Here is a 10066-nt window from a genome sequence, read left to right on the forward strand (position 1 = left end):
AGAGAGAGAGAGAGAGAGAGAGAGAGAGAAGGGGGGTTATATAACAAAGAGGCAGGAACACAGCTGTGTTGTAGGAAAATCCAAAATAATCATCCCAATTTAGGCTTCCACAGCACCAGCAGGATGGCAGACACAGGTGGGGACAGACCATCAATCTAAATCTAGGCATGTCAGTAACTCTGAAGCTGTCACTGATCTTTGCTGGAATCGACTTCTGATGGATGTCAGCTACATAGAAAAACAATAACATTTTCCATCTTTCCTCTTCTCTCTGAGCACATGACATTCTCTGCTTGTCTAATTTTTTCAGGATCCACTAGTTCATGGACTATGGCAACTGAGGAGTCACCTAGTGTCACTGATGATGCAGCTGATGAGATCATGGATCGCATTGTCAAATCAGCCACCCAAGTGCCCAGTCAGCGAGTGGTGCCACGGGAGAGAAAGCGTTCCAGGGCCAACCGCAAATCTTGTGAGTACATTTCGGAAGGATATGGCTGTTTCTTTGCCTTTCAATATTACCTGGAAGGCCAGAGACACAGAAGGAAGCTCCCATCACTGTTCTGTGGCTCCTTAATAGTACCCACCTGCCTCCTTAGCAAGAAGGTCCTATCAGTATCTGCCATGAAGGAGGGAGGAGTGGCAGCCATGTTTGTCAAATGTACTCTCTGTGTGTGCCCTATCTTCTATAAGTTAATACTCTAGTAAGGTATCAAAGGCCATTGAAAGCCTCTAGTATCTGGTGGTAAGGCTTACTACCAAGTACTGCCCCAGATGGTTTGCTAGAGGCTGTATTTCTGCTCTTCACCCAGCACCAGAGGATACTTGCTGAGGTAAAGGCTGTCTCCTCCCAGGGCTTACCATAGTCTTTGGTAGGCTAACAATAAAAAGCAGGGGGTATCAAGAGGTCAAGCCAACAGCTTACCATTTAATGTTCTAGTTTTATTAGGGTTTCCCTTTTCCAAACATGATTTCCCTTCCAAACATGATTCAACTAAATTAAAGTAAGAGGTCAGTTCTTTGAGTCTGAACCTGCTGCCCATTCTTGCCCCTCTATCTGTACTAAACTTGGGATCTGCTGTGGCCCAGGGTGTTTTAGGTTCATTTCACATCCTTCAACCTGCTGCTGGATTATTCATGGGGCAGCTTGAGTGTCCACTGGTTTTGGCTCTGAGAATAAGGGATGTTTAAGAGGAAAAGGAATCCCCAGATAAATGCAGAGCTGGCAGAGAACTTAGTGAGAATGCAAATACAGGATACTCCCAGTTATCCTGCCCATGAGATTCACACAGGGGTGACTGGGGTATGGCAAGAAATGGTTAGCATTATGGCTCTGCTAGTCTCCATAGTGTGCTTTTTCTAAGGGCAAAGAATGCCAAACCGAATTCCTTCAGCCCATCATAGCTTGCTTTTTGCATATGATCTCCTTTAGTGTCTGATGGGAATCTTTTCCCATAAAGGAACATAACACTGAGATCAGGGTGAATGACACAATTCTGCTGAAGATGGATGGGCTAGGAGTTGGCTTCTGGGGAGCATCAGATGAAAATGCTGCTGCTGTCCTTGGTACTCACATTGAGTATCAAGGCTCTGGAGTCATAGTTCTCAACCTTGGATATACATTAGAGTGTTCTGCCAAGATTTAAAATTCTACGTATCTTTGCTCAAGCAATGATCCAAATCAACTAGTGAGTTCAGAACTGCAGGGCTTCTTAGTAATTGCTCCTCAGAGGATTAGTTAGTACTGGCTGGCCTAGAAAGCACTAAGTAGAAAAAGCTATCCTTGAATTCACAGCTATCCTCTGGCCTCTGCTTTCTGAGTGCTGAGTTAAATGCATGCACCATCATTCCTGGCTTCCCTCCAGGTTCTAATGAAAGACTATCATCCTGTGTCCTGCTTTTACATCTTCAAGAATTCACTTGGTTTATGGTTTTGCACCCCATAGGAAGGCCTTTACATTTAGTTGTGTTGATGGCTTTTTTCTTTCCCCAGTGGGGCTGTGATTTCTGCACTTGTCTAATAGTGAACCTGGCCAGAGACTTGTTCCTCAAAATTGCCTTAGTTTGCTCTTTGGAATATATTTAGGGGAGTTTGCTGATTATCCCAAACACTGTTCCTAAAGGTCCTTAGTCAAGTTGATACGGAGACCCACATTACTCAGAGACTCTTCCTGACCATCAACTCTTGCCATGGGCTCTGCCTACCGCTTGGCTGCACAGGGCCCCAGGTTCTTAGGTCTGTTCCCATCTTTGTATTCCTTCCCATAGCTTTGCAGTTGGAGCTTGCTGACCTCTCCTGCTTATTTCCCTCAGAGCCAAGTTTTCCATTTTGACTCTTCTCTGTTATATTCCACTCTAGGAAGATGAGCTTTCCACACACCACCTATACTCTCTGCAGTTTGCACCCATTTTTCAGAAACCCTGTGAGGACATTCCTCTTCTCCTTGCAATCTCAAGGTCTCTCCCAGGGTATTTCATTAGGCTAGAGCAGAGTAGCCCTGGGATACCATGCATTCTTGGGAAGAAGGGTCCTGATACACTCAGTAACATATGTCTTCTTGCTAACACTTTCTTTCTCTTCTTGTCTCTTTGGTTGTGATCTGCGGGGACTACTGCAGTGCGAAGGACCTTGAAGAGTGGCCTGACTCCAGAAGAAGCCAGAGCCCTGGGCCTGGTTGGCACATCTGAACTGCAACTGTGACTTTTGTAGGCCCTCAGAAGTGTGCTGAGCAGAGGACCAGCTCTGGCTAGACCCACCCTTTTCAGTAGGGGGGCAGGGAGACTTGACCTGAACATCTGACGGTTAGAACTGAGTTCTCATTTCTGGGTAACACACTGCTTGTCACCGTTGCACATTGACATGGATCTCCAGAAATCTCCTGCATGTACTTTATCAAGTCAGCTGTGTTTCTCTTGTTTCCTTGATACCTGGTTTATTAGCTCCAAGTGTGACACCTTTTCTAGGAGGCAACAGTCCTTGTAAGGAACAAATCACTTCTGTCACAGTTGTTAAGATAACACGGGGCAATGTGATTAGACTCAGAGACTGGGTCTCCACAACAAAATGTCCAGATAAAAATGCCAATGTTGTACACAAATGCAAGCACAGATTGTTTACCAATTGTGGATTTTAGATGTACTAAATGTTTATACAAACTCATAAATGTACACCATGTTTCAATGACTAAATAAATAGAGATTAATGTCACCATAAGAAATGTTTATTATCAGAAACAGAGGATCCTAAGTAGCTATGCAACTTCACACCATTCCTAGCCAGCAAGGAGTCTTTCTTGAGGAATCTTCAAGTCATTTGGGTTGTGTTTTGTTGACTGGGTAGCCCCAACATGTTCTTTGACACTCCTGGTTTAATTAGCCATCCATCTTTGCTGCAGGGAAAGTTAGCTGTTGTTATCTTGGGTACATTTCACTTTACACACGAGCTTTGGTGTATGTAGTGCTACAATATGCTAGAGACGCTTTTCACATGTCTGAAATATTCTTAAATGAACATTTTTGCCTTTTAGGCAAAACTTTTCTCAAAAAAAATTACTAGTCATCCACATGAAATAGAATTTAAAGTCCTGTCTACAGAGTTATGGTTTTTATATTCATTTCTCTCAAGTAGTCCAGACCCACAGTGTTCAAGAGGGAATACAGGACTCTTAGCAATTTCAGTGACACTGGGGCTTACAGATGCCTAGAAAGTGACTTAGATTTTCAGGGAAGTTCCTAGGCTAGCCAGGTCTCCTCATGGGAAACCTATCTCCCAAATCAGGAAAAAGTAAATCATTCCAGTAGCTACTTTCAGAGGCTGGGCAAATGTCCCACCTTTTGAAAACTTTGTGCCTCTGTATCTGGAGTGGTGATTAATAGATAACATGCAGCAGATGTTATCTATAGAAAGATGAAATATTTGTACCTACCCCCTGGACTGTGGCCTCCCTAACCTGTGGTGGGAGAGCACTCTGTCAAGTAGGCACTTTCAAGAGGCTACCTGATAGATGTGAGCACTCTGTAAGAGCCTAGGAATGTCAGTTGGGTTTGTAGATTACAGATTAGGGAATTGATTTAATCGCCCCTTGAAAAGGATACATAGGTCATTATAGTCATTTCCCTTTTGTATCTCAATCATTTCACATGTGGTTTAATGGCTTTGAGGGCACTAGCTTATTGCCTTAGCACTGAACTTAGGCATGGGCTATCCATCACAAGGACAGAGATGTCTAAACAGGAAACTGCATTGTTGTCATGCTGCTGGGTGAATGGATACTCAGTGGCTTTCTGGTGGTCCCCAGAGTTCTGCGGGTGACTGGGAAACTACAATGTTAATTTTAGGGATCAAAAACCTTCTGAGAAGCAAGCAAGGTTAACTAATTTCTTGCTTTGCAGCTAGTTAAGGAGAGTCTTTTATTTAGAGTTTCATTTTGAATATTCTCACCGTAGTATGGGAAAATGTAGCAGGGCAAAGATGCCCACCAAACTCTGTGGATGTGACTTAGCTAGTGTATGGAGAGTTACTGGTATCTTTATCTTTCTTCCTGTCCTGCCCAAGACATTGTAGCTGAGGTGTTCTAGAGTGTGGACGGGGCTTGAGAACATCTAAAAGATCATCACATTTCCAACACATTATTTCTAATATGAAGATGAGTTTGAGTGTTACTGAGTTACAAGGAATTGTGTGTGTTAATTCTAGTGTATACCATGTGTTGAGACTATAGAGGATGATGTGAGCAATCTTCCTCTGTGGTTTTCTACACCACCATCAGCAGCAGCAGCAGCAATCATCGTGGTTTTTTTTTCCCCCACTGAACCTAGAGTCACTGTTGAGTAAGCTCCAGGATCTGCCTGTCCCCAACCTGCCAGTGCTGGGTTTACATGGGTCTTGGGAATCTGAACTCATCATGTTTGTGTAGCAAATAGTTTACTCACTGAGCCATTGCCCCAGTCCCACAAGGTTTACCTGTCTGTCTTTTCTTTCCTTTCCTCCTTTTTCTCCTCCCTGGAGTGGGTGGTAAAAGACTAAAGATAGTGTATATGAGAATTAGGTAAAATCAAATATAATTTCCAGAAACACCAATGACAATTTAAAATCATAGAAATGGCTGTTTGTTTATTTGGGAATAGCAGGATGCTGTAGTCCAGGGTATGTGCTGTGGTAAGCTATTGTATACTGCTAAGTGCATATGGAAGCTATGCAGAGGGAAGTTTTTAAAGACAAAAGAAATATGTAGGCTGCAGAGGCTTACTCTAAGGGTGACATCAGCTCATTAGTGGACAATGTCTGTCAGGTGGATTTCATTATTCAAGTGGCTAGTTGTCTTCAGATGAATACCTACTGTCCCTGTGGGATAGTTGTCCTGGTGTGACCTAGGTAGCAAGCTAAAGCTGTGGTGTGTGTGTATGCAGAAACCAGAAGAACCATTAAGATCCCCTGGAATAGAAATAGAAGTTACAGTTGTATGTGAGCTGCCTGATATGTGCTAGGAACTGCAGTCCTCTGTAAGAGCAGTCTAAGCCATCTCACTAAGTCTTGTTATTAGCACTTTTTAATTTATGGCATTAAGTTTCTCTATAAGACCTTACCTGTGTCATTGCTAATCTTTTAGGTCCTTATTACTGACACTCTCTAGTGCCTCTATCTTCACATAAGTGCTGGGAAGTGATGAAAGACAGACATCATTTTGTTGAAGATATCTGATTTTATTTTTTAGAACCCTAAGGATTTTCTGTTTAAAAACTAACTAACTCACTCAAAGGAAACTGGGGATGAAGGAGAATGTGCATTGCATAGGGCTTGGGACGGCTGAAGATCTGGGTTTTACTTTCTTCAAGGTTCATTGTTGAACACAATGTAGAGAAGACAAGCAGGGGTACAAGAAACAGCTTAGTTTCCCAGCTCTTAAGTGGCTTCTAGATCAGTTATGGCTCTCAAAACAATCATTTATATCCACAGTCCTTGAAGTGGTGAAGTAGCAAACACTACTGTCATACACTGACTCAGCATCTCCGGGGCCTCTGGTTCTAATCTCTGAAATCTACAATTCCTTTATAAGGATCCTTTGCAGGTATGCAAACATCATCCTGTAGTGTCTGACATGCCTCAAATCCAATCATAAGTGTCCTATAAAGGACAGCCAGAAAAAATTTGGAGAAACAGAAGATGAAGTGAAAGCAACAAGGACTGAAGTGGTGTGGACCCAAACAACCATCTGCTGTAGGAAGCAGGTACAGATTTTCTTTCTTTTTTCTTTTGGTTTTTTGAGACAGGGTTTCTCTGTGTAGCCCTGGCTGTCCTGGAACTCACTCTGTAGACCAGGCTGGCCTCAAACTCAGAAATCTGCCTGCCTCTGCCTCCCAAGTGCTGGGATTAAAGGCGTGCGCCACCGCCGCCCGGCCCTATGGACAGATTTTCTAAGACAGCCTCCCAAGGACAGTCCCAGTGAAAACTGGATTTTGGCCCTATAAAACTGATACTGAACTTCTGGCCTGCAGAAGTACACAAGGGTAAATTTGTATGTATTAAGCTATCAAGTTCGTTGTAACGTGTTATGGCAGTCCTAAAAATATAGTATGACAAACTATGCACTAAGGGCCAGGTTTGGAGGTAGCTCTGTGCCAGGGCTGGGTGATCAGTTGGGAAAATGAGAGCTATGATATTTCTCCTCAGGAGGCATAATAGAAGCTGTGGGAGGCTGTCGTCCAATTAAATTTCAGTTATCCACCATTCTTTAGCTATTTCTAGTTTTGATTAGAACTCATTTTATCAGAGAGATAACTACACCACAAAAGTACCAAATTGCTTCAGGAATGAAATATCTTTGCAATTTTAAAAGAAAGCTAATGGCTTTGAAATAGACAGTAAAAATATGTGTTAAAATAGATAATCAATTTTGTCAAAAAATCATCTGGTAAAGCAATTGGTTCTGTTGGTTAGGTAATTCATGGGGAGAAAATGGACTTTCTGAATGCTATTTTAAAAGCTGTTGCTTACTGAAAGCATCTCCATGTGTGCACTCCATTTGCATTAATACTTTTATAGCCTTTCCATAAATTTTCATTTTACATCTGAAGAAACAGCATCAACAATGTTGAAGAACTTTTCCTAGACAGAATAGGAAGTTGCACATCCCACCATGTCTCACAAGTTACTTTTTGTTCTTTTAGAGCCTTATCAAGACAGCTATTGGTGGGATGTTCAGTAAGATAGGCTTCTGGGTACAAAATATGTGGTGCAGGAAAGACCAGCAACATTCATGGCTTCATGTGTAACCTATTTCATTTGGACGGTTTTATGACATCGACCATAAGATAAGCGAAGCATATCCAGACTCTAAAATAAGGCAATTATTGTCTTCTCAATCTTTAAAATTAAACATTTTTACAACTTTACTCATTCATTTTAATTTATTGCCCTAAAATATGACATATTTGGGTTAATACAGAATTATGTGTAAGCAACTTTAAATTTCATATATGAATGATTCATGGGAGTTCATATGATTAGGATGGCTTTCTGGAGTAGCACAAAAAACACTGCTCAAAACCCAGGGGAGTTGGGGCTTTGAGTAGAGGCAGACTAGAGCTGAACGTCACCAGGAAACTACAGGTGTAAAGGCACAAGAAAGAAGCAAACTGGTGTCTTGGAAGCAAAGAATGAGTGGCTTAAGAGTGCAGAGTTGCTAGCAGAAAGTTCATAGTTAGTAACCATGGGGCCACATCATAAAAGGAAGGACAGGAAAAGTGACTAACTCTATGCACTAACTCACTTAGCAGCCAAAACTCCATAACAGGCTGTGTGGGTTTACAAGAGAATGCATGGCTGGTGTTCTCTATAGGCTCACATATGTGAACACTTGGTCCATGGTTGGTAGTTCTGTCTGGGGAGGTCATAGAATGTCAGGAAGTGTGGCCTTGCTGGGGGAAGCACATTTCTTGGGGTGGGCTTTGAAAGTTATAGCCCCTTCCTGCTTCCAGTTTTCTCTGCATCATGTTCGCAATTGAAGAGGTGACCTCTCAGCTTTCCATTCTGGCTGCCTGCTGCAATGCCTCTCCTGCCATGTTAGCATCTCCCTTTGGAACTCTAAGCAAAACATACTTTCTATATGCTGTTTTGGCTATGGTATTTTATTGTAGCAAAAGGAAGGCAACTAATACATCTGGGAAAACAGGATCTTTTGGACTGACTACAGCCAAAGAAGAGAATTTATCAACATATGCCAAAATGGTTTGCTACTTACCTGTAGTCAGCTGTAACGAAGAGTCACAATTACATAGCACAAATAATGCTATCAGAAACCCCATGGGAATAACTACTGCAGTGAACAGAGAAAGGAACATACATCAATAACCACCAGGGCAATTGTTAAACCCAAGGCAAGAAGTATGGCTTAGAAACTAACAGGTTACAATTATTTAAAAAACAAAACTGGAGAAGTAGGGGTAGAGCTAAAACATTAGTCATGAGATGGTAACTGTTGAAACTGTGATGGACACAGCAGGTTAATTATACTATTGTATTTATATCTGTAAACGTTTAATAGTCTCCATAATAAGTGTTTAGGGAAATACATCATTCAAAAGGTGAAAAAAAAAGACGTGGTTTACTAAATTACAAAGAAATTTTGTAATTTCCATGAAATCAGAGTCAAGCCACTCAGACCTTAAGCAGAAAGTTTCATACTCAGAATTACTGTTAAACTGACTAAAAATCCAAAGTATGGCATGATGCTGTACATCTGTAATTAAAACGTTAGTGACTGTGTGTGTGTAGTACATGCTTGGATTCCAGTGTTGGTAAAACCTAGACAGAACAATTGCAAGTTGAGGACAGCGTGGGTTATTACAGACAGAATGCACTGCTAACATGAAGCTCTCCATGCTCCCAAATGCACTGGAACACTTACATTTCAATATCTGAATTATTAAAAAAATGTGGCTGCAGACAGCCAGAGTCTGCCATAATCCCTGATGACTGACTCTTAGAGTCCCTGAGGGTATGGAAAGTGGCAGGAGAAAGACTCAAGACCCCACCACCTTTCCAAGGATCATAATAGTGAACAACAACAAATACCAGTTTTTCAAATATTTTTATTCCCTTCTTTATGTGTGCATAGGTGCCTGTGGAAAGCTGAAGAGCATTTTGAGCCTCCTGGAGTTCCAGGGGCTGTAAGCTGCTTCACATGTATGCCGCCACATGAACTCAGGTCCTCTGCACGAGTAGTCCATGCTCCTAACTGCTGAGACATCCTTCCAGCCCCCAAAACAAGAATTTGAAATCTTCACTAAACATTCAAAGTGGTGTTGGAGAAGTACAGGTAGAAAAACGAAAGGGACTTTTTGCTCCCATGACATACTAGGAAAGAGAAGCCCAGACACCCACCATGGTAGAAAAGTAAAGAGTAGGTTGGCTAATTGGAAAGGGAGTATGCAGTCTGTCCCTGCTCAGAACTCTTTATTCTACCTCTGGAATATCAGTACAAAAATTATAGCCATCAAAAACTCCTGCCCATTGCCAGGAGTACAGAGGAAGGAACAGATATTCTTAACTGAAATCAGGGTAATGTCTTTCTTTACAGAAATTCTGTTATATGCCTAATATATAACACATGATAAATCTGTGGGATGGCTCAGTGTCTAATACCATCATGTTTCTATGGGAAAATGCCTTTGAATAGGACATTTACTTACAAAGACCTCTGGGGACCCCACACTGACCTAGGGATGCTACTGCTTAGACTTAAGTTGGGAGAGACAGTACCCAACTGTGAATAAACAGAATAACTGGAAATTCTGAACATACTGGCTTTATCTGCAAATGATGCCCCGGAAATTAACAGATGAAATACAGCAGGAGTCAATCTCTTTTAAAGATGAATTTGGCAAGTGTAGAAACATAGACGCAACGCTGGAAACAAAACTCCTCATAGCAAACTGATCAGGAACACGGTATTTTATAGCAAATTAAGAAAGACTCAAGTGCGATGTGTTTGTGGTACGGGTTGTAAAGAACACAAGTCTGTGTCTTTGAAAGTGTTTTCTCAAAACATAAAGCCAGTGAAACTAA

The 10066-nt window shown here is 41.7% G+C and overlaps 2 protein-coding genes across 6 annotated transcripts in view; one reads left to right on the forward strand and one right to left on the reverse strand.

The window, feature by feature from the left end:
* The window catches only part of Fhod3 (formin homology 2 domain containing 3), a 421283-nt gene extending 418075 nt beyond the window's left edge, over nucleotides 1–3208 (forward strand). For all 5 annotated transcript variants that reach the window (XM_031365152.1, XM_031365155.1, XM_031365151.1 and 2 more), the window contains 2 exons: nucleotides 311–472; nucleotides 2619–3208. In XM_031365152.1, coding sequence (XP_031221012.1) covers nucleotides 311–472; nucleotides 2619–2701 — 245 coding nt within the window. In that variant the 3' untranslated portion in view covers nucleotides 2702–3208. The remainder of the gene's footprint in view (nucleotides 1–310; nucleotides 473–2618) is intronic.
* Nucleotides 3209–7273: 4065 nt separating this feature from the next.
* Tpgs2 (tubulin polyglutamylase complex subunit 2) overlaps nucleotides 7274–10066 on the reverse strand; it is a 42276-nt gene continuing 39483 nt past the window's right edge. The window contains exon 8 of the mRNA XM_031366363.1: nucleotides 7274–7333. Within this exon, the coding sequence (XP_031222223.1) occupies nucleotides 7274–7333 (60 nt within the window). The remainder of the gene's footprint in view (nucleotides 7334–10066) is intronic.

This window comes from Mastomys coucha, unplaced genomic scaffold, assembly GCF_008632895.1.
Source record: "Mastomys coucha isolate ucsf_1 unplaced genomic scaffold, UCSF_Mcou_1 pScaffold13, whole genome shotgun sequence".
Classification (NCBI taxonomy): domain Eukaryota; kingdom Metazoa; phylum Chordata; class Mammalia; order Rodentia; family Muridae; genus Mastomys; species Mastomys coucha.